The 24,078-nt window shown below is 47.6% G+C and overlaps 1 protein-coding gene and 1 non-coding gene across 2 annotated transcripts in view; both read right to left on the reverse strand.

Moving 5' to 3' along the window:
• The window catches only part of LOC144146362 (phospholipid-transporting ATPase ABCA3-like), a 116,467-nt gene extending 105,993 nt beyond the window's left edge, over window positions 1–10,474 (reverse strand). The window contains exon 1 of the mRNA XM_077678319.1: window positions 10,255–10,474. Within this exon, the coding sequence (XP_077534445.1) occupies window positions 10,255–10,474 (220 nt within the window). The remainder of the gene's footprint in view (window positions 1–10,254) is intronic.
• On the reverse strand, window positions 8,748–8,824 carry Trnat-agu (transfer RNA threonine (anticodon AGU)). Its single transcript has one exon. It is a non-coding gene; the product is annotated as a tRNA-Thr (tRNA).
• Window positions 10,475–24,078: the final 13,604 nt, after the last annotated feature.

A 24,078-nucleotide genomic window follows, 5' to 3' on the forward strand; every position in this document is an offset into this window, starting at 1 on the left:
CTGGAAAGATCTTGTTCACGCAAACTACTCGTTTAATAATTTTTTAAACTTGTGGCGAGTTTCTGAATCGATAAATAGATACGCACAAACAAACAGACAGACAGACAGACAGACAGACAGACAGACAGACAGAAATTTTGGGGTTTAAAGGCCAACTGCACTCACATATTAGACAACGTAAATATAATGTCACCTAATAGTACACGTAAAAAGAGTGCGAAATGCAAAATACCACGTTTCAAACATCAACGCGAGCGTTGCGAGAGGCTCATGACATTGGCGTTAGCGGAATCGAAACTGATTAGAAAAGGCGGCCATTACCGGCGGCCGGACGTGACCTACGTGATGGAACGGAAGCGACAGCGCTAGAACCGGCGGCCGCTCAGTTCCGCGCCTTCAAATGCGCGTGCGTGGTAGCGTCGCGTTTCGCTGTTATTTCCCCAGAAGAGCTCCCATTAACGTTTGCCCAGGATAATAGCGTTGGGCGCAATTGTGACATCGCGTTGCTATCAATCGAGAAGTAGACCGTACAACAGTTATTTTTCCGTCAGAATAACTGCCGTTGTAGCAATGCTTGGCATTGCTAGTAAAAAAGCGGGCCCTGATTTACAAAGCTAGTTGTTCGTACGACATCGAAAAGCAGCTTTGCTTAGCCGGCGCCTCTGCTATCACACCCCTCTCCTTGAAGGGAATAAACCGCACGCGGACGGAGATTAATCACTATTTTTACTATCATTACGCGCAAAAAAGATTTGTGAATATCAGCCCAGTATTTTTCGCCATGCTCCACATCGAGAACAGAATTACAAAAGGGATCTAGAACTATAAGGCGGCCTCCACAGTTAAATGATGCACTAAAAAACGAAAAAAGTTATCTAACGTCGTTTTCTACTTTCACCGCAGACATGTGCTGTAGAAAACATTCTACTTTCAAGTAAACAATCTAGCGCCATACAATAGGAAATGCTTCATTTCGGAATTGAAAAAAAATCAAGTTAATTGCTTATGAGACCAGAAGATTTGTTAGCTTTTGCACTTCGCAAAGGGGACGGCCGATATTTGTGCGGATCTTTTTGTTACAACGAGCAAGGCTGATTTGGTTCACTTAGCGAGTGAGGCAAAAGTCGCACAGGTGTTTGTACTCGCGTGTACAACAACTCTAGTTAGGTTTCAAAAGTTTGGACAGGACTAAGGGATACAGGTGGCGTTGGCCCATCCCAAATATTGGAAATATTGGACGCGGAAATGAAAGTCGTCAAGAATGTATAAAAGTTCCTTTCTTTCTGTAATAGATGAAATAGGAATGACAAATGTTAGGCAGTTTTGCTTGTCGCGTTATTTTTTTATCAGAAATATTATTTTCAAGTAAAAGAGCTTTGCTACCTCCAGAACGTTCGCAAGCTCATGAATAATTTGTTGGCTTGTAATCTATTTTATTGCACTGAAACAAAGGCGGATATTGCTATCTATGCCGTTAGTTTGAAACATGTGATGGCGACGACAGTACAGCGGGGTGGTGTAGCAGGTAAACCCCGGGCGAGCGCGTCCCTGCGCCCGGAGGAGCGCCGTGTAAGTCGGCGGAGAAGCTTGAGCTCCACGGGACAGGTTCACCAAACTACGTCACAGGCCGCTCGGACCTTATTTCGGCGACTCCCCGCCAGGAGCAAACGTTGGCTGCACAAAGCTACTTTGAACGACGGTACCTGGTATGCTGTCTGCTTACGAAACTTAGGATTTCGCCATGGTGATTTTAAGAGCATGGAATACTTATTTGGATCATATTCGGACAAATAAAAATTTGGGTGGAGATGGTCTTTAAGTAGCCCAAGAGATGCGTGGTCCTTAAAGGCCTCCCCAACGGGACTGGTGTGACGTGACCCCCCTGGTGGTCATGAAATATGCTTTGAACAATCCTGGTAACGCTACCACGTCCTACTTCACCGAGGTCCTAAATGTTTGGTCATTTCTCATTTTTCTCCGAACTTGGAATGATCAAGCAAAGCAAACAGGCCTACAAGAACAAGACTCCTGCTGGCTTAGACAGTTTGTGACAACCCCAAACCGCCACTTCAATGCACCCGGAAACGGATTGCCTGTTGAGCAACGCCGCAAGCAAGGAACTGGAATGATAAATAAGCCAATTTTTTTTTGCTCATTACATTCAGCTGCTTGTACACAGACACAGAGGCCATCCTCCACCAGTGATCGTGGAGGGTTTTTGACTCAATGCAAACAAGGCTAGCAGGCACTGAGGCGACTTAAGTTATGGTGCCAGGCGCTTTGAGCCTTACAGCTGCATGACCGATTACACATACCGAGCATACCTTGGTTTCCTAGTAGCTAATGCACGTTAAGAATTACGGGGAATTCTTAAAGCTACGTAAAAATGTAAAGGCCAAACCATATAGTTTGGGCATTCTTGTGGTCAGGGGTTGATATTTGTGTTGAGTGTCGAGGCCGCACCCGTCACCAGTCGACCGCCCCCCTGACAGCGCCCTCCGATACCCGCTACGCACGATCGCCATCGCCGGCTTCAGTACATTCTTCTCTAAATGCAGCTGGTATTGCGCGTGAGACAGTAGCCTGCCCTCCTCCGACACGGATTTTAGAAGCCAAAGCCTCAGGGGTTGGCTGTCGGCTTCTCCTGTGGTGGTTGTAGCGAAAGACGACCAGCGTCTGGCTTCCGAGGTGGTGACCGACTCGATTAGCCAGGCAGTGAGCGCCCCCCGATTTTCCTCTTCCTCCTCTTCTACTGTCGCCCACTGCCTGTGCTTCTTTATTTCTCAACAGTGGCCTCATGTGGTCACGGTACTACAACACCGGGACACTCGTTTTCCAACGCCTCGCGCCAGAACGCTTCGTGCTTCGAAGACACGAGATGTTTACAGCAAAGCTCTATACCTCTACCCCCCCGCCCCACCGATTGAACCTCCGTGGGCAAAAACCCCAAGCCGCCAAGAATACACTTATACACTGCATGATTTGCCCCACCCCAGGTTTCAGGTTAGTGTAGATGGCCCGGGATTGTTATTTTTTACCGACGTGCAACCCCGACCCCCTCCTGCCCTGGCTCACGCTCTGATTTTTCGGGCCATCACGTGTTTCACGGCCGACAACTAAGCGTTCCATGAAACATTAATATCTAAAGCGTGAACCGCATGGAGCGTTTTCTGCTCGCGAAAACGCGCGTACACGCCAAAGGCGCGCTGCCGCTGCCGCGGAGCCACCCGCACGCTGCGCGCGGCGCGGCAGGCGGCGGAAACATGGCGGCGGCTCGGCCGCGAAGTGGCGCCGGGAGCTCGAGCGACCGCTTCTGAGCGCTCTCTAAAACGCCGCTCAAGACACGCACGAAGTTGCTTGAGCGGTAAAGGAGCTTATAATGTGGGTAAAAACGGTACTATAAAATATCATCCGCGCCGCTACTGAATGCGCCCAAGGAATATCTGCCGGGGTGGTAAGCCTAAACATCCCCGGCGGAGCCAGCCGGCTGTCTCGAGTGCTTTGAAACCGCCGCCATGAGGCGCGCGCCTCCCCATTGGCGCAAGTCGCCAGGCTCCTCCCACTGCTGCGCGCGACGCGCGTCAAAATCTAGCCGAGGCAGATGCTGCCGCGGGCGCGGAATCGTCGACGCGGGCGTCGAAAAAACGCATGCGCAACGCCGACGCGCGCAAATCGCGTGAGAAAACGCTCCATGCGGTTCACGCTTAAGGCTTTCGCCTTGAAAGTGGTTACAGAGCACTCGGGCTAGGACACAGAAAAGGCGGAAATGCGCTGCGCTGCGTCCTGTATTTCTTCTTATCGTTGTCCTTGCCTGAGTCCTCTGCAACCAGATCTTCGAACTAACCTTAATCCAGGAAAATTCGGTGCCGACGGCATGACAACTTGAGGAGTCGCCGGGGGCATATCATGCGTTGTCACCATGATCACGCTGAAGAGCGCTTTTAAGTTCGGGCTCCTCATTCAATTAATGAAAGCCGCCGGTGGCTCATGTATCGGCATCGCCTCCGCTTGTACCTCCCATGCTGTGTTTCTTTCATGCAGCCGCAGGGACGCGAAGTTGGGGACCACCGAGTACATGTTTTGTGTTCCTTCATTTTGCGTGGCAAAAGACGGGGGTCTTAGCTCGAATACCTACCTGTGTTGCGTTGGTATGCGGTCAGCTCGACCGGGCGGTCTCTGTGAACTGTGGTTGGGTGCAGAGCAGTGAAAACAGTTCCGGCGCGTGGTTCCCTCTCGGACAGCGCGCACGCCGCTATTATGGTTTCCGACGTTGGGAAGTGGCTCGATCGGTCGTAAAGGTTGACAGTTGACGGGAAGCGATAGGATGCGCCTCATAGTGTCGAAAGGGCGTGCGGCGTAACCTTTGAGGATATTACGAAGCTGGCGAAGGTGTGGTTCGTTTATGGGTCATTCGCCTCGAGAATGCTCGCCTGGGTTTGGAGCAGCCCTTCCCTCCATTCAGGCGTGGGCTAATCCCTTCCCTCCACTCTGGGGAAGGGATTATCCCACGACTCCCTTATTGTGCCAGCGCGTGCGGGACAAAGGCGAGGACTGTGTAGGATGTTAGCCGCGCGAAGATCGCTGTAACCGTTCGGCTTTGGTATTATGCTGGGGCCGCCTGCTTAACCTAATGGCTCGACCACTCAGCGCGTTCAGTGACGTGAGGTGACAGATGTCTTGTATCTGCTTGTCGGTTGCAATAACGTGCGCGGGAAATGTACTAGGAGTACATGAGAGAGAGTATTTGGTCATGTGACCACAGGTTGGGGCAATTTTAGGATTTGTTGGTTCGTGTGGCCAATCCGTGGCCCAGATGAATCACGTTGAGGAGTGTTTTCGCTCTTTCTTGAACGCCCCCTTTTGAGGAGTGGTTTTTGGGATCACAACCAGTGGCGGGTTTTGTCCGGGTCGGTCGAGGGGATCTAGTTCAGTTATCATCTTGGCCGAACATGATGCTGCGGGCAGTGTGACCGTAACCGTCGTTCGGTCCTGATGTAAATACTTGGAGTAATGTAAATAGTCTAAATAAACCTAATATCCAGCAAGAAAGGCAGTCCTCCTTCCTAACCTTCTTAAAGCATCGGACGTCGTACCTCGGGCTGAGCCGAGATCGCCCTCTCGGATCGAGCATCAAAAGCACCTCACTATTTCGTCTTCACCACTCACCAGAAAGAACAGAAGCAAAATGCAACTAGTGCTCGCCGACCACTTCCCTGAAACGCTCTCATTGCTGACGGATGCATCGCAAGCCACATGAACCATAGGGTTTCAAAGTAATTTATACTAGAGGGAAATCTGGCACGACTTTCTATAGGGAGCCGCGCTTCAGCGAGCGTTCCGCCATGCACGTTCCACTTGTCCTTGGCATGGCTCATGAACAGGCTGAAAAGTTACCCCTAACTCCAAAAAGGCAACGATATCACTATGAAACTTTATTCAAATTCGTTCTGTCATTTTAAACGTATAGCTTCAAAAAGAGTTATTTGTCAGTGACCATTTAGAAGATTTGCAAGATCAAGAAAAAATGTTACCTGTTTTTTGATGATTTTGAGTTCCAGTAACAAAGAAGCCATAAAGCTATCTAGGCCAAGTAACCGAGGACCTTCGCTAGCTGCAATGGCGCCACTCACCACGGCCCGCGATTGCAGCGCCATATTTCCCTCTATTATGTAGTAGTATAAAACTTTGACATGAGCCACCGACGCAGAGGCCCTGCCGAATTCAATCCGAGAACTCGGTATACCAATTTTTCCTACAAAATACTTCTCCAGTAATTGAAATCCTGCTTCTATACGCACTGCCGTGAGTCCGCTTCCGAAATTGGCTAAACTTCATTCCGCGTGCAACAGATGGCACAGACCCCTTATGAGTTCCGCTTCCACCGTCCCCGCTTGTCCCGATAGCTTATCGCTTCCGGCTCTCGCTGGAGGGCATAGGTTTGAAATTGATGCCAAACGAGCGGAAGCAAACTGAAACTGCGCCTGCTCGCTACAGGCATATTCCTCGAGATGGATAAGGGGGAACACAAACTCAAAGGAGGGGCAGGGGTATACCAGATTCAGATAAAGAAAAAAAAATTTATGAAAGTTGTACACGTTACCCCATGGAACTAGGCCCTCGGTCGAACGAATGATCACAGTCAAAGTTCCCAAGCGCAGGTACCTCAAAAAGGGGGTCGCGAAACTGGTCATGTGCTTCCCCGGAACCACGGCTCCAGTGGAGCGCGTCTTTTGAATTACGAACTCCGAGCGAACACGCGGGAAGTCGCGCCTTATTCGTCTCAACATGGTGAGCAAGGCTACTTGTGCACTGGCACTTACCATAAAAGTGCGACCGAGTCTTGCTGGATAAAGTCCACCATAGGAATCTTTATTCGTCGGCAAAATGCACACCTATAACAACGAAGGTCCCAAAGCCGAACCTTCCTAATGAGTGCATGCAAGGGAACTTTGACTGTGATCATTCGTTCGACCGAGGGCCTAGTTCCATGGGGTAACGTGTACAACTTTCATAAATTTTTTTTTCTTTATCTGAATCTGGTATACCCCTGCCCCTCCTTTGAGTTTGTGTTCCCCCTTATCCATCTCCAGGAATATGAACGCGCCATCCAGGCAACGTCAATATGCTCAAAAGCAACGCAAAACGGAAGAGCCGGGCGGTTTCACCGACGCGAACACCATTCGAGGGGTTGAAAAAAGCAGCGGCTGCAGGTTTCTCTCAATGCATTATAAGCGACGCGAGAAAGAAGTGAAGTCATAAGCCATGGATAAAAAATTTCTTCGAGCTTCAACGACAGAGCTTCAAAATCTTTTGTTTTTAATTTCATGGGTTACGTATTAACATATCGGGCACACACGGCCATTCACGAACCTTGCTAACTAGATACATAAAGCTTCGTTGCAACGTTGAAATTCCCTTTATCTGAAAGGTAAGGAAAGACTAACTCGATAACCTTACAATAAAGATGTCCTTTTGAATTCCCCTTGAAGAAACTAGCGGTCACATATTACGGCGTACGGACCAGTAGTCTTGCATAAAAGCCAGTAGTCTTTCCCGGATCTGGCGGCTCCGGCGGTAGAGGTGTAGAGGTGTGCGACGCTTACGTATTGTTTATTAACAGCGCCTTCCAGCGAACGGAAGGGCGCCAGTTAATTACACTGTCCTTTTCACGAGCGACGAGGTTCAAAAAGTGCATGAGCACGCTTTACCGATAGCAACATCCGCGCGTGGAGATAGGAAGATTAGAAGCTCAGGAAGGACGCATAAACATCTTTTTCCTTATGCCACTTTCTGTCGGGGATATTGCTTGCAGCAGTTCGACCGCTCACCATCGCTGATTATTGACTTCGCTAATTTCGCACCCATGTGAAGCATAATTTTTCCAAAATGAAACTGGAAACACGATGGCCGACTCTGAATCGTAAAGGAAGCAGCTTGTATCGCTGTCTATGAAAGCTTAGGGTGCGTTTTTATAATCAGATTCATCATTATCGTCACCACCAGCGTATCTACGCTTACTGCAGGGCAAAGGCATCTCCAACTGATCTCCAATAATCCCGGTCCTCTGCTAACTGCGACCAATTTATCCCCGCAAATTTCTTGATCTCATCTGCCCATCTAACTTCCTGCCGCCCCCTGCAACGCTTGCCTTCTCAAGGGACCCACTCTGTTACCCTTAATGACCAACGGTTATCTTGCCTTCGACAATCTTCGCATTACGTGTCCTGCCCACGTCCATTTCTTCTTCCTAATTTCTGCTAGTATGCCCTTAATACGCGTTTGTTCCCTTACCCACTCCGCTCTCTTCTTGTCCCTTAATGTTACACCTATCATCATCCGTTGCATTGAGCGCTGGGTCGTTCTCAATTTAAGTTGGACCTTCTTAGTGAGCCTCCAAGTCTCTGTCCCGTAGGTGAGTACCGGCAGGATTCAGCAGTCACACACTTTATCCTTCAGGTGCAATGGTAGCCTGCCATTCATTATCTGAGGATGCCTGTTGAATGCACTCCAACTCATTCTTATCCTTCTAATTATCTCTGCCTGTTGGGATTCGAGTTCAACTTGGCGAAAGTATTTATATTCGCTTACTACTTCCCCTGCCTCGCCACGTATTTCAAACCACTGCACCTTCCCGAGGTTATTGATCACCAGTTTTCTGCATATTAATTTCCAGGAGCATGGTTCTACTCAGTTTGTCCAGTGCGGTATGCATGCTTTGAAATTCGTCCCCCGAGTTACTTAGCACGGCAACGTCATCAGAAAATCTGAGTTGACTCAGGTATTCTTCATTAACCCTTACCCCCATCTGTCCCAAGTCCAATGTTCTGAATACTTCTTCTGAACATACTGTGAATAACATTGGAGAGATTGTGTCTGCTTGTCTGATGCACGTCTGTATAGGTATCTAACTGCTCTCCTTATGGAGGACGATGGTAGCTATGGACACATTGTGGATATCCTATAATATTCCTACATAATGGTCGTCTACAGCTTGGTTCCGTAATACCTGAATGCCTGATGGGGTTTCGACCGAGTCAAATGCTGTCTCATAATGTATGAAGGTTTTTTTTTTTTGAGAATCAGATCAAGCCTTAAGGACATATAGCGAATCAGAATAGGAAATGAGGGGCTCGTTGAATAAGACCGAAATAAGGGTTGGCAGTCAAGGAAACCTCGCAAAGCAAAGTGGAAGATGTGGTGGGTCATTGAAACAGCAGAAGAATTTGGAAAGAAAGTGGAGAAAAATGCCCGCCAGGTGGGATCCGAACCCACGACCTCCAGAATACTGGTCTGTCTGGTGCGATAACCACTACGCTACCGGCGGGACGATTTCCCCTCCAAATTCTGGGGTATTTATGTTAAGGTATTTTTGTTTCCTGTGCTTGGGGGTGGTAGCCAGCGCTACTCGGACTACTCGGGGTGAAGGGGACCTTCTTTTTAACCCCCGGGCCGTGACTCGAGTGTTTACGACATGTCGAGAGTGGTCGACCAGCGTTGAACACTCTTAAGCTCCCTATGGCACCAACACTGCCACAACCGAGGCCCTCGCTATGCATGTAGCGAATCAGAATAGGAAATGAGGGGCTCGTTGAATAAGACAGAAATAAGTGTTGGCAGTCAAGAAAACCTCGGAAATCAAAGGGGAGGATGTGGAGGGTCATTGAAACAGGTGAAGAATCTGGAAAGAAAGAAAGTGGAGAAAAAAGTGGAGGCCGTGGGTTCGGATCCCACCTGGCGGGCATTTTTTCTCCACTTACTTTCTTTCCAAATTCTTCACCGGTTTTAATGACCGACCACATCCTCCCCTTTGCTTTCCGAGGTTTTCTTGACTGCCAACCCTTATTTCTGATATATAAATATATATATATATATATATATATATATATATATATATATATATATATATATATATATATATATACATACATACATATACATATATATCCTTACGTAAAAATTTCTTTTAGATTTATTCCCCCCGTTCAACCACCCTACGCATTGTTTATGCCAGGAAAACATTTGTAGATGTTTCTCCAATGAGCTCTCTCCGTTCACATCGCATCGTATCGCATGCTCCCCGCGATGCGATGTTTTGTATTTTTCATCGCGAATAATTTTAGACTTTCCGGGATTTCTGTGTTCATTTTTCTTTTAATTTTTTGCTCCCTGCATGTCATCCCGCTTTACAGTGTGAATGGAACCAGGAGCGGTAAATAGTAGAAACGACCGAGCACGGGACGGGCTGGCAATCCGACGGTTCGTGCAAAGGAGAGGATGGAAGGGAGGGAGTTCCTTTCCGCCTGCTTGGTGAGACGGAAAACGGCTGATGGTGGGTGGTACCGCCGCGAACGGATCTGCCCGTGAGGTCTTAGGCTCAGGCCTCCTTCGTTTAAAATATTATGGAACTCGCGTACACGTGTTCGGCTAAGCATGCATATGTCTTATTCTGCATTCCTCCACAAATGTTTCATTTGTAGTGAGCGTTGAAATCCACTGAGATGACTGTCGACTGTAGGCCAGTAGTCCCCCGAATCGGAAACCGTGTTAGGCTGGTTGGATGTCGAATGATGTGAAAATATATCTAACCTTAATCGCTATAAATTTCTTGTGCGTAGTACATTGTGAATATTCGAAGTGAAAGGAACTTACTTTCTTCAAGTAATTCAAAAAAACTTTGGATCTCGTATCTTTTCTTCGAGCGAAGCTCTTCCGCTACGGCCTCCATCAGCGCCTTATGATAGGCGTTCGAGGTACCGTAGACGATGGCGTCCGGCCTATACGGTTCCATGTCAGTGCTGTTCAGGATGTCACCCATCTCTTCGATTAGCGGCGGCGGTGTGTCTGGGCTACTGACGGAAAAGTAGAACACAGCGAGAAGCACGACCAGCTCCAGCAGAGTGTACACGTAGTGGCGGCAGACAGCCTGGATGTATACGGTGCGCCAGAGAAACGTCCCCACGTTCCGCATGGCCATGGCAGAGGGAAGCGCCCGCTTACTGGGGCCTCTGGCTGCAGACGGGTGCTCAGAGGGGCCGTGTATGGCGTAGGCTTGTTCCTGGCCGGCTGATTTTACTGCCGATGTCCTCCCTTCTTCATGAACCGGCGGGAAGTGTCTGCGGAAAAACACAGGGTGCGCAAAATTACCTTGGTAGAAGCCACTTTCTTGGAGCGATAGATCGGTTTTTGCGCCGAGACACGCAGTGCACAGGGCTACGAGCACTCACCTTCTTCTAAATATAAAAACATTTGCGGAAATTCAGAGAATTCGCTACAAATGCATAGCTTTGATATACCGCTTTTTTTTTTGGCTGAGTAGCCAATTGGCGTTGAGTTACTTTATTTTCTTAAATAGAAGCTTTCTTTGTCGTAGTGCAGAAACCCCCTGCGAAACGCACTTTCGAAACGCTCTGCAGAAAAGCCAGCTTTACACGATCGGAGGCCACACGACGACAAACACCAAGCGCCTAAAAACGGAAGAAATGTGCAAAAAGTCAGGAAATTGGCTACTAAGACGCATTCTTATGCCGCTTGTCTTGTTTACAGCCAGATTTGGCTCTCAGTCCAGACACGATGGGTGATTTTATTCCGAATTTTTTTTATCGCCAATGGTGCGAATTTGTACCACTACCATGACCAAGTGTCCTTACTTCGCAAATAATGTATTTTTTTTTCCGCAGATACAATCCGTAGTGCAGGGTTGATCCGTTTTCGCTATCTTTATGCGTATTTCCAATGTTTTTTTCCCCGAGTCTTCGTTTCTCGCAGGGCATGATTAAGATGCATATTTGTCATATCGATTTCGTAAACTTATTCTTTTTTCTGTTCTCATTTTCGGTTCTTTAAAATTCTGTTGGACCCGTTATCTCCATTTACGCTATTGTAACGAGAAAATTTGTCCCTTCCGGCAGCCCTACATCTAAATGGAAATGCAGGGGATTAGACGGTTTGCTGATATTCTCTATTTTTAATTTGTGTTGTGAACACTTTTTAGTGGTATTTTTTATTAATCTACAGTTTTTGGATGAGGTGAGTGATACCCGAATTTCGTTATTTTTTTAGATCGTTTTTACTCAAATTTTATGTTTCCTGTTTCTGTTTTTTTTTTTCATTTTGGAAAATTCTGTGCGACAGATTTTCGCGATTAACGCTATTATAAAGATTATATGTGTTTTGTACACAAATTATGCATTATTGTGGAAATGCAGAACTTTACACGGTTTGCTCTCCATGTCTATTTCGTTATTTTTTGAACGTTATTTTGGGCACTTTGCTCGCTTTTCTTCGTTTTTTAGAGGACATGTATCAACTGCATACTTTTTGTTTTGTGATATTCTTTTTGTATTTGTTGATTGTTTCTTATTTTCATAAGGATCAAATATGCAAGGCACACCAGGTATGCATTTTTGCTTAAATCGTGGCTGTTACGTGGTTTCTTGATTGTCGCTATTCTTTAAATTTCCAGGGCTCCTTTCTGGCCTTTTTTAGTTTATTCTTTGTATTACGGAGGAGATGTGTTCGTTGCATACTCCTGATATCAGATTATTCTTGGGAAGTTTTCAAGTTTTCTATAGTCTCTTTGGCTCTTGAACAGACTGTTAGACCAGTTATCCCCATTTACGCTTTTATATCGATTAAATATGTTACTTCTACCAGTTATGCATTTAGGCGGAAAATCAGAGAGTTACACAGTTTCCTCACTTTTGCTTTTTTGTCGGTCTTTCCACCGTCTTTTCTGGGGCTTTTTTAACACTTCGTTTCGGGGGAAAGTTGTATCAGTTGCATACATTTGATATCGGTAGATCATTTTTTGAAAAATTCTGACTTTTTTTTGTATTCATGGTTGATCAAAACTGTGACCACTTATCTCTGTTTACGCTAATACAGTCAAATCTCATTACAACGAACACCACATTAACGAACTTTTCAGATTAATGAGCATTTAAGAAATCCCACGCCGACTGTTTATAGTTTTAATGTAAAATTATTTCACTACTACGTACTTCAGAATAGCGAACTTTTCAAAATAACGATCGGTTTATTTAGTTCCGTGCCTTGTTAACAACGCCTCAGTACAACGATCTCATATTTTCAAGGCCGGACATTCTTAGATTTCCGTTAAACAATTGCGGCAACAGGAGCCATGCGCTAGCAGACGACACGGCGAAGAGCTGCGCAGAAGAGGACGTCTTGCAACTTGCTCCGCGGAATGCGTGAGCCGATGCGAGAGAGAGAAAAAATAAGGTGAGGAGAAGGGAAAAAAAATGAAGCATGGGTGGCCTCTTCAGTCCAGAAAGCCGCGGCCGCGCTATTCGCGCCCCACCTCGAGTTTTTCTACGTTCCGCCGCGGCTCGGGTTGCTTGCTGGATCTTCACGGACATCAGCAGAGCTGACCACAGACGACAATCTTCAGAGCATGAGCGTTCAGGATGAAGAAGGCAGTGAGGACGGCATGAACGACGACACGGCTGAGGATGCTGCGGCAGCACTAAGACTGCGACCAGCACGTGACGACTGCGGATGTCTGGGCAGCGTACTAAAATGGCACATTTCCGGGGAAAACCGCGCGGCCAAGGAGTCAGTCCACAGGAATATGAAAGAGTTAGAGTCCTTCGTGCTAGGAAGCTTGTGCTGCACGCACCAGAAGAAAATTGCCAACTACTTTAAATAAACGTACATTGTTTCTTGATCACTTGTGCATTTTTTTTCTTAAAAATGACTTCAAGGATGCACAGCTCTACAGGTAGGTCGTTTTAAGCATTGAAATGTTATTTGTTGTCTTAAATTTTGCTATTTTCGATACAACGACCTTTCAGAATAACGAGCAATTTTCCGCCGTCCCCTGAAGTTCGTTATATCGAGATTTCACTGTATAGCGATTAAACATGCTCGTACCGCCATTTAAGCATTTTGTGGAAATGCAGTGTGTTACATGGTGTGCTCATTGGCGTTATTGTTATTCGTGTTTCGAGCTCTATTTTTGGGGCTCTTTTTTTGTTGAGACTTTGTTTTTTCGGGGAAGGTGTATGAGGTTGTTTTTAATTCCTATTCCTTGGGTTTTCGAAATTCTGTCCAACCAATTATCTCCCAATTTGCTATTACGCATGTTACTGTTGCCAGTTATGCATTTCATCTTTTTAATGTATAAAATGCATATTTGTGATTTCGTTTGATAATTTTTTTTGAAAATGTTATTTCTTGTGCTTAAGTTGGTTTCTTTAGACTTCTGATCGACCAATTATCTCTATTTGCGCTAACTGAACGTGTTACTTCCGCCAATTACGCATTTATGTGCTAGTGCAGGCTGTTACACGGTCTTGGCTGGGGCGCACTCCACAAGGAATGCTACGCATCTATAGACGCTGAACGGCGGAGCCTCTTCGAGCTAGGCGCTATTGCGCACCGAATTTGGGAGCACCAACTGAGAGCACTGCATCATTTCTTATGGCGTGCTCCTATATTCATTCTCCTTATCCCTTTCATCTTTACAAGTTCTTATATTTACGCCAATTATCGTGTAAACAAACTTTGTTGGGGGCGTCGATATAGGTCCACGACATTTGTATCTGCTCGTTCCTTAACACTGTCTCCCATTTGCAGTTGATTTTGATGGTGACTGACACATCTTGTCCACCTGTTTATGATCGTCATCTTCCACTCGATCCCGAAGCAGGAGCCAAATCTGCTGCTAAACCTGAATTCTTCGACACATGCTTAGCATTCCGCTTATAAAGGCGCCATTGTTCCCTGGCGATGGCGACGCCGCTGGCTGGGACAGCACGGGTGGGGCAGAAATCAAACGAAGCCAGAAATTTTATGATGGAGAATGCATTTAAAGTGGCTTTTCGCATACCAGCGTCTTTTCTTGGTTCATTATTAAGGCGAACGCCTTAAGTGCCCCCTGACCCGCCGTTGTTGTACGGTTTAAGAAAATGGCGCCGCTGTAACAAGTTCATATGGGATTATAAAGCCTTAACTACCCAAAGAACTGTAGTTGTTCGGTAAAGAAAATGGTGATGCTATAATGAGCAATAGGCACGTGAGGTTATATCGGGTTTGAAAGCCTTAACTCCCCCAAGAAGCATCGTTGTTGTTGTTCAGTCAAGAAAATGGTGCCGCTGTAAAGAGTAATACGCACGTGAGTCCATATTAGATTTGAAAGCCTTAAAGGGGTACTGACATAAACCTTTGCAGGCGAGATAGCTTCCGAAATGGATTGGTGTGAACACACATGCGTCATCTGCAAAATATCAGCGGCAAATACAGCCTGGAACATATTTAAAATCAATTTTAAAGTGCGTGAAACTCAAGCCAGCACTCAGCGGAGGACCTCGCAGAATTGACATTCCCTGGATATTTTGTAACTAAACAATATCCAAACACGTCACGAGTTTGTGTTGGCCGCTTCCGCACTGCCAGAGTATCCGCCGGCTCGCCACTCCAATCGAAAGTCGGACCTTCACTTCTCGAGGAACGAACGACCCCATCCTTGGGGGTGGAGGCGCCGTGATTTCGCCGGCTCATCGGGCAGCTGGCCGCGATCTAGGTTCTACAGCGATTCGAGGCACTCTGTTTTTATTGCTTTTTATTACACTGGATGCCGGGGGCACGACAAGTTCACTGAGCGAGCCGCACGGTCGGTGCGCAGGTGGCGGCCACGGCCGCGAAGTCGCGCAGGCCGGCGCAGGTAGCTCGAGCGATAGCTTGTTACCGCTGCACGAAATTGGACACAAGCCCCAAATAGGGCAGCACATATGAGAAAGGAGTTAATGATGTGGTGGCGGGTTGCATTAAAAACCGTCATCTCCACCGCTTACGAGAGCGACAATCGAATATTCGCCACAGTGCTGAGCCGAACACATCTGTTGGCGGACGTGTAGGCAGACCGGCTGGCTGCCCCCAGCGGGCGTCTTCCCATCCGCTGTCTCAAGCGTCGCACGTAGTTCTGTAACCGCGGCAGCAATTTTCACTCGCAGCGCCTGCGTCACATCCACGGTCACTTTTAAGTGCAGAACACTTTAGGCGCTCGCCTTGTCGTCCTAGCTCGCTCGCTCGACCAAAGTACATAGAGCACCAAGGCGGCGTCTCGGGGTGACGCTGTTGTTCGCTGCGCACCCCAGAGGCTTCGAAAGCCAAGCGTTTTATATACTCATAACCGTTCGAAAACTCGTGAAACGTTGGCGCTTTTCATACATCTTCCAGTTGTTTAGCGCAAAACAAACTATAGGTACATTTGAAGAAAAATATACGTAATTATGGCAGCGCCCGTGTTCCTTCAGTTAAGGACGCGCGTTGGGTTGGTTTTTGCGATAGTAAACGCAAAATGTGGCATTGCAATGCCGGCACGTGCGGGGAGAAAAGCACAAAGAGGACAGAACTCCCGCTGGTGCAGTTTCAGGCAGGGGGTGCGCCAGCATGGGAAGGCGGGAAATTTGAATTGCATTGGGTGGTAGCAGGAAGCGGATAACAGCGGTACAGCCCATTATGGCGAATAAGTGCTCTACACATCCGACAGCTTTCAGATTGAGTGGAACGGCTTTCTTTTTAATTAGGCGGCTCACGAAATCAGTACGTGGGGGCATTCGCAGAAACTGCCGGCGACGCGGATTCAACAGTGCTACGCCAGCTCTTCTCTGTGATATCCGTCCGATGGTCACGTGGTCATCTTTCCTTATACAAAATCTCGCATTTTGCAGCACCCACTGAAACCGAAAGTGCGACTGGCCACATTGAAAATGCCTCTAATTAAACTACCGTTGCACGCTGACGCAAATGAGGTTTCCACACCGTAATAAGTACGTCATCAGCTACCTATCGCAACAACAAAACCAAGATGGAAACATTTTGTGCGAGTTCCCCTGTAACTCCCCCAAGAACTGTCCTTGTTCGATCAAGAATATGGCCGTCGCTTTGAAGTGCAGATAAACACATCAGTTCATAAGGGATTTGAAAGCCTGAACTCCCCCAAGAACCCTCGTTGTGTTTCAGTCAAGAAAATGACGCCGCTGTAAAGAGTAATAGGCACGCGAGTTGAAAGCCTCAACTCGATCAAGAACCGCAGTTGTTCGGTCAAGAAAATGGCCGTTGCTATAAAGACTAAATAAACGCACGAGTTCATACGGCATTTGAATGCCTCAACTCCTCCAAGAACCGTGGTTGCTGTTGATCGGTCAAGAAACCGGCCGCCGCTGTCAAGAGTATATGAACGTGTTAGTTCATGTGGGATTTGAATCCGGGTCTCCACAGTAACAGCCCGATTGCTCCTACAAGTTGCTATTGGTGTTCTTCCTTTCTATTCCGCACATACCCACTTGATGGATTCGCCAGGAGTCGGTATATTTTGGGGGGTGGGGGGGCTAATGTGCCCCTTCTCAAATTATCGCAGAAGTTGTAAAATTGTGCACGTGAACGTGATTGCACTCGAGAAGACAGGTGCACACCACCCGCGAAGAACCCTGATGCGTAGGAAGCTGCGGCATGTACCAGCCTGCTTGCTGACCTTATTCTCGCCTACAACAAAGAAACGAAAGTGAAGAGTCGCAAATATGATTTAACCGGTGGAAATAATTCGCGCCAAAAGTCAAAAACAGCGAAAGCGAGTCAAGAGATGCTAATGTGATGTGGCAGCAAAAAAGTTCATAAGTATCTTATAATTCCGCGGACATTATAGTTTTATGAATTTTGTAGAACGGGAACATTGCCCCTCAAACCTTGCGATTCCTGTCCGATCTCCCAAGTGGGTATGCGCCACAAATAAAGGAACAACAATGACAACTAGTTTTCTAAGCTGGCAATGTGTGGAAACAGCACAGCTGGTAGAGAACTGGGCTTATAGTGTGCAGATTCGGCTTGAAATCCCACCGGACCTCAGAAGTGTTTTTAGTTAGCACTGCAGTAATTTTCTTGACCGGACAACTTCAAAAACTGCGCTTTTTCGAAGAATTGGGCCACTTAACGATTCGCCTGAAAGCCTGCCATAACCAACGCGTACAATGGACACAAAAAAGTTATTAGAAGGTGTATTGGTAAATCTTTATCACCGCACGGGCACCCAAGCCCTCTCCATCACGTCAACCCGAGGCACTAGCTTTGCTACGGCCTTTGCAGCCCGCAACGCGCTTTTCTCGTACCCCTTCTCACATTTTGGCGACAGTAGTTTGCGTCCTAACCTTCCCAGTGGTCTCGCCCGCTCGTCTTCGCAGCGCTATTGGCTTCCATTCGTCGCCAGTGTCGGCATCTCTACGCGTCATCAGAGGAAGCTCGACGGGGGCGCAGAGAAGGCAGCCAGCCCCTTTAGAAGCCAGCACCTGCTGTCACTAGATGAGGTATCAAAACCGCCAATCGGTGGCCTCTTAGCCTTCAACCCACCATCCCGTCTAATTCTGTGACTAGCGCCAAATCCTCCCCTGGTGAGCCTGGGCGGGAAAAAGCGAGTTGTAATTGCCATAGCAACGTTGCCGCCATCTTGAGCTTGAAGGTGTAATAATTCTAATGGCAACACAGCAAGGAGGCGCATATCGGGCATGGGGGGTAGTTGCGTTCGTCCCCTCCCCTCTCCCCGCCTCTTTGGTGCTGTCCCCGCGCCCTTTGCGCCACTCGCTAGGCCTCACCGATACCGGTGCGTGGCTATGCAGATGCAGGCTTCTCGGACATTAAGATGGCTGCCGAAATCGTGCTTCAACACTTTATTGATGTTATAAAAATGCGACCTAACACAAACGCAACGTGCAGCGATAAGCACTGATGTACGTCAAGACATAGGAAAAGTTGACATCAAACACGGTACACGTAGCTGTACAGCTTTTTGCACGACACCTTCGCTGTTGTTCAGATTGACTTGGCGCTTTACGAACGAGTGCCTCGGCTTTAGGTAACACGCAGCAAAATCACTTCTCGCTGCGATTCGTCCCTGTGGATAAGGCGTCCCCTCTTCTGTGGTCTTCAGTACGCTGAAAGAATATTTCTATGTTACGACGCGTGCGCGAGCCCCGCAGTTTCTCTAGCGCCCCGCTGTTGTTCCGATCGCAGCGGCGACCCTTATCCCGTTGTCGCGCATGCGTGCCTGTGGTCGCACCGAGAAGAGGCAGAGAGGAAAATCTGAGAGGAGGAGTGTAGTGCTTGCCCCGCGCCACTGCGACTTGGAGCGGGTATATCTAAGCGAAACTATGGAAAAATAACCCTGGACTTGTAACGCAACTGAGACACGCAAGTCAGCGCACGGCGGCCATTTTGTGGTTCATCAGTACTGCGAGATGGCCGCCTCTACGGCCCCGCCGCTAACTTCGACCGGATCATTTGTTAATACTACTGCCAATGATGCAGCAAAACGGCACCTTCGCACACACTTCTGCTGCTGAAATGCTGCTACAGGCGCTATCTTTTATTCCCGTTCAGAAAGACGTTATAGTCCCGCACATCCACACAGCAGGGAGGAAAAGCTAAGCCTACCAGAGTTGACCGACTAAAATGCATAAACAACAAATGGGTGGCGCCCATTAACCATAGCAGTGTAAAGAATGCCACGTGATGCGAATGGACCAATGATCATCATGGCGGAAGGGGACAATGGGAGAAAAGAGTGCTGATTCTCCGGAACCTTATCTAGTGGCACTACCAGCATTAAAGGCCTCGCTTCGGCCTAACGCCCCATGGCTATTGTAAGCGCACCGACATCGCCACCAATGCGATGCCGGCCCGGGCACGGCTGGATGACCCCCTCTGAACACGGCCTCTGTGGTGCCGTCTTTTGTACGAAGTTGACAGGTCGGCGGCGGAAATTTTGCCGGCGTACTCCGAGTATTGCTCCCTCAGTAGAAGTTACATCGACTTTTGAATTCGGGAGCGCGGGTTACTCTCAAGCTCATCAAAGGAGTTCATTCGGCGCGCTAACGACAATATCGCGGGAATAAAGCGTTGTCCAGCCTATACAGCTTTGTCAGATACACCTCTGTGGATATGTGCTAAACTGTGTACAAGTAAATTTGGATGTAACGATCCTCTAAGTAACGAATTCCCGGATTTAACGAAGTTTTTCAATTCCCGAGTGCAACCCCTTTGAAACCCATGTGTTCGTGACCTCTACGTAGACAATGCATCACGTCGGTAAACCTGGATGTAACGAATTCGCTACGCTGGTGAGCGATTGTTTATTGCACTTTTGCGGATAGATTGGCTGGATAAATGCACTAATTTAGCGAACTTCGTCCGCAGCGCAAACTGCCGTGCGTTTCCACGTGTGATTGCGGTGTCCGTTAAGTGTTAGGCCTGCCCGTCGGTGTGTAGTCGCGCGTCTGAACTGCTGTCTGTGGTGTCCGTTCGTGGGTGATAAGTTCTGCTGCCACAAAACAAAAAGTCCTGTCTTTTCAATACAAGCTCGTAATTTTAAATCCCGTCTCCTCCGGCGAGAAAGGAGAACGTCGCCGCCTGGTACAGTATCCCAGCTAGCACACTTTCAACAATTTTGATTGCGGAAAAGAGTCCCGAGTTCGCGAAAAGGCGCCCCTTCAGCATTAATTTGGTCCTTGAATTGGGCTAAGGCACCGGAATTATCAAAAGTTATACTTAGGTTACGTTTATGACTACGGGTTAAGTGACCTTGCTTTTTTGCACTGCCGTGTAGTGCCTAAACTCGTTGGAAAGTAACAAGCGCAAATCACGCAGTTTTTTACCATGAAATAAACCCTTGAGCGGTGAGTTTACCATCACTGATGTCTAGCATTTTGGTTTCGTTTCTCCTTCATTCATGCGAACCTTAACTCAAAACCTGCATGTAACAAAAACCTGGATGTAGCAAAAAATTGACAACTTTTGCCAACTTTTTCGTTATATCCAGGTTTAAGTGTACAAGACTGCAGTGCTAGACTTCGGAATACGCATACAGGATAGGCACAACGGGCGGACATTTCCCATGGGCGATCCTCCTGCTACTTTGCGCTGGATTTGGTTCAGCGATTGCTTAGTGCATGTCCTAGCAGCGTTTGTAGCAACACGTGCTGGAGAGCATACATTGCTGTGTATAAAGCGTCGCCCAATACCCATATTGGGGTATGTACCACTTGGCTAGGAGCAGCACCTGTAAGGACTGTGTGGAATTTTTTGTGCCTGACGCCACGCTTCGAAGTTTTTCATAGTCAACCGGTGTTCGTAACTTTAAATCTTCAACGGGCGCCGGCTGACGACTTAGAAATTAAATGTTACGTTAGGGCTAACGAATATGTATGGTTAGGGCTAACGTCCCACTTCGAGATCTTAAACCGTCAACCGGTGCCCACAGCTAAAAATACGCTAAGGGCAATTAGCCATAGTTTCAACGGCTACCGGTTTACGACGCCAGCCTTCAAATATTAAAGATTACGTTAGGCCTAATGTATAATGTTTATTCCTAACTTTAAGCAAACTTCAAGTTTGGCCTAGAAATATGCCATGCACCCCCTGCGTAGTGAACGTAGAGCTGCGAGTGCCGGTACACGACGCTAAATCTCAAGGTTTTACGTTACGCGTACGTCACAAGTCGCATACCCGCTGTGCCATATTGCACTACTGCGCACTACCCTGTGCGAAATTAGTTATAAGCTGTGAAATTCGGGAGGCTGAAGACCCTTTTAAGCCGATTTAACATATGGGCCATACGGATTGCATGTAAAAACCTACAGGGGCTTCATACAGGTCAGGCCTAACGAAAGTGCACCTCTCATATATCCTCCACACATGTGAATAACGACTAACGATAAGGGTCAGACATTTGCACGTCTTAAGAAAAATCAAGAGCTCACTTAGCACTTGTGAGGCCTATCTATATGCATGCGGCATTGTGGAGCCAGTTTCATGCTGACCCATAGTCCCCAGTCCCCTCCCCATACCACTCAGAGTAGGCCCTCGGCTGTTCAGATTAGTCCAACCCAGTGCTGGTTGTCTGCCCACCTATGGCGGTCGCGGCGTACTTTTAGCCCTCCTCCAACCGGCCTCCCTAACCCGATTTTCTAAGTGAAATTTTGTCTGTCTGTCTGTCTGTCTCCAATTTAGGCGAAAGCCTTTATTATTTGGGTTTCATGAAACGGGTGAGGTAGAAAAAAAATTGAAGCCGTTCCACTGAGTGCGAAAGCTGTCGGAAGTGCAGAGCAGTGATGCACCATAATGAGCTGTAGCGCCGTTATACGCTGATACCACCCAACGCATTTCAAATTTCCCGCCTTCGCAGTGCTCACGCGCCCCCTGCCTGAAACTGCGCCAGCGGGAGTTCTGTTCTCTTTGTGCTTTTCCTGCCGTATGTGCCGGCGCTGTACTGCTCCTTTTTTCGCTTACTATCGTAAAAACCAACCCAACCAGCGTTCTTAACTAAAGTAAAACGGGCGCTGCGGTTAATTACGTATATTTTGCCTCAAATGTACCTACAGTTTTCTTTCTGCGAAACAACGGGGAGATGTAGGACAAACGCCAGCTGTTCACGAGTTTAGAACGCTTGACTATATAAATAGCTTGGCTTTCAAAGCCTATCGGGTACGTCGAGAACGACAGCGTTACCACAGGACGCCCTGTTGCTCTACTTGGGTCCAGCGAGCGAGCTACGAAAAGGCGCAGCCTTGAAGTGATCTGCACTCAAAAATCGTCATGGGGTACATGGAATCAGCCCCAAAGATTTCAAGTTGCTCGAGCCGAGGAGCCTGAGCCAGAGATCGAGTGGTAGGAAAGGGAAACAGCAATGCGAGAGAAGGTTCCAAGGAGGTTTCTCAAGAAGGGTGACGCAGCGCTCGCCAGTAAAAGAAAGAGCAGCGCTGAGTTGGCCACAAGCCGCTGGTGCAATACAAGCCACCTTGAAAGGCGAAGGTACCGCTGGTTCCAAATGCAATGTTCCTGGGGAAGGTTAGCGAGTGGTCCGCAGTGTGCTGCCCGCAGTTCCGCAGTATCCCGTGGTCACGGGTCACGGGACGCAGAAAGTAAGTGCAGATCCACAGAAGGTCCAACTAGGCTTTCCACTTCACAATCATAGATAGTTCTAAGCGTAGCGCGCAATTTGAAATACGCTAAAATAGAGAAAGAAGCGCGCCGCTAGGTTTCTTAGCAGTAAATGCTGCTATCACAGCAATGTAACAATTTAATCTCAAGGTCCTCAAAATCGGACGCAAAACAGTAAGGTTCTTTCTTTTACAGAAATTGGTTTCCACATAGCATCATGCCTGTGTCATCCCACCCGCTCACCAGAGCTCAAACCTCGCCAGTCACAGCGATGGGTTTCCCCTCGTTTACATCCACTTTTGGTCGAACAAGTAAAAGACCGGCACCTTTGCGATGTCGTGGCGTTCCAATACTGCCATCAAGCACCTCGTCCATTGTGAGTACCAGCCATCCCACAGCTGAAGCATTTGATGAACTAATAACCGAATAGATACCTCCTGCCACTAAACCGCGAGACTACAAGAGGAGGCGAGTGCACAGGTGTCACGAGTCGGGGCCAGTGCCCTTAGAGTGAAGGCGCTAAAACCCTTTTACAAGAAGGCGAAGAAGGGCCAGTCGAATTTCGCGCCAACAAAATGGCCCAATCATGGAGCGGCCCACAATAAAATCGGCAGCAGAACCAAATGGGAGATGGATAAAACCAACAAGAGCCAGGACCTCAATCAGGAGGTACCCCGACTACATGCAGACACACTTTAATCCAGGAGATGAAGGTGGAAGTGCGCCAAAACAGCGGGCAAGGAAGGAGCGCCAGGCGGAGACGGCAAGTTCCAGGAAAAGCAATCTAGGGGTAAAGCTGCCGGGGTTTCCACTTCGCGATCAAGTATCCGCCGGAGCGGAATGACGGCATTCGGTGCAGCCTCATTGACGCCCCGCCAACTGCGTTTGGGCAGGCGCAGCTGCGACGGGCGTGTGCCATCGCACCGCAGAGGTCGGCAAACTCACTCATGAGTCCACTCACTCAGACTCATTTGGACTCAAACTCACGCGTGAGTTTGAGTTTGAGTGAGCGCGAGGCTAGTGTGGCATGGTGAGTTTGAGCTTGAGTGAGTTTGAGCCGAGTGATCACGGCTGAGTTTGAGTCCGATTGAGTTTGAGTCCAATTTGAGTTCTGAGTACATTTTGAGTTTGAGTTCATTTTGAGTTCTGAGTACATTTTGAGTTTGAGTCCATTTTGAGTTCTGAGTACATTTTGAGTTTGAGTCCATTTTGAGTTGTGAGTACATTTTGAGTTTGAGTCCATTTTGAGTTCTGAGTACAATTTGAGTTTGAGTCCATTTTGGGTTCTGAGTACATTTTGAGTTTGAGTCCATTTTGAGTTCTGAGTACACTTTGAGTTTGAGTCCATTTTGAGTTCTGAGTACATTTTGAGTTTGAGTCCATTTTGAGTTTGAGCTCATTTTGAGTTCTGAGTACATTTTGAGTTTGAGTCCATTTTGAGTTTGAGTCCATTTTGAGTTTGAGTTCATTTTGAGTTCTGAGTACAATTTGAGTTTGAGCTCATTTTGAGTTCTGAGTACATTTTGAGTTTGAGTCCATTTTGAGTTTGAGTCCATTTTGAGTTCTGAGTACATTTTGAGTTTGAGTCCATTTTGAGTTCTGTGTACATTTTGAGTTTGAGCACATTTT

This window comes from Haemaphysalis longicornis, unplaced genomic scaffold, assembly GCF_048455015.1.
Source record: "Haemaphysalis longicornis isolate Haplotype H1 unplaced genomic scaffold, Haemaphysalis longicornis Haplotype H1 scaffold_7, whole genome shotgun sequence".
NCBI classification, from domain to species: domain Eukaryota; kingdom Metazoa; phylum Arthropoda; class Arachnida; order Ixodida; family Ixodidae; genus Haemaphysalis; species Haemaphysalis longicornis.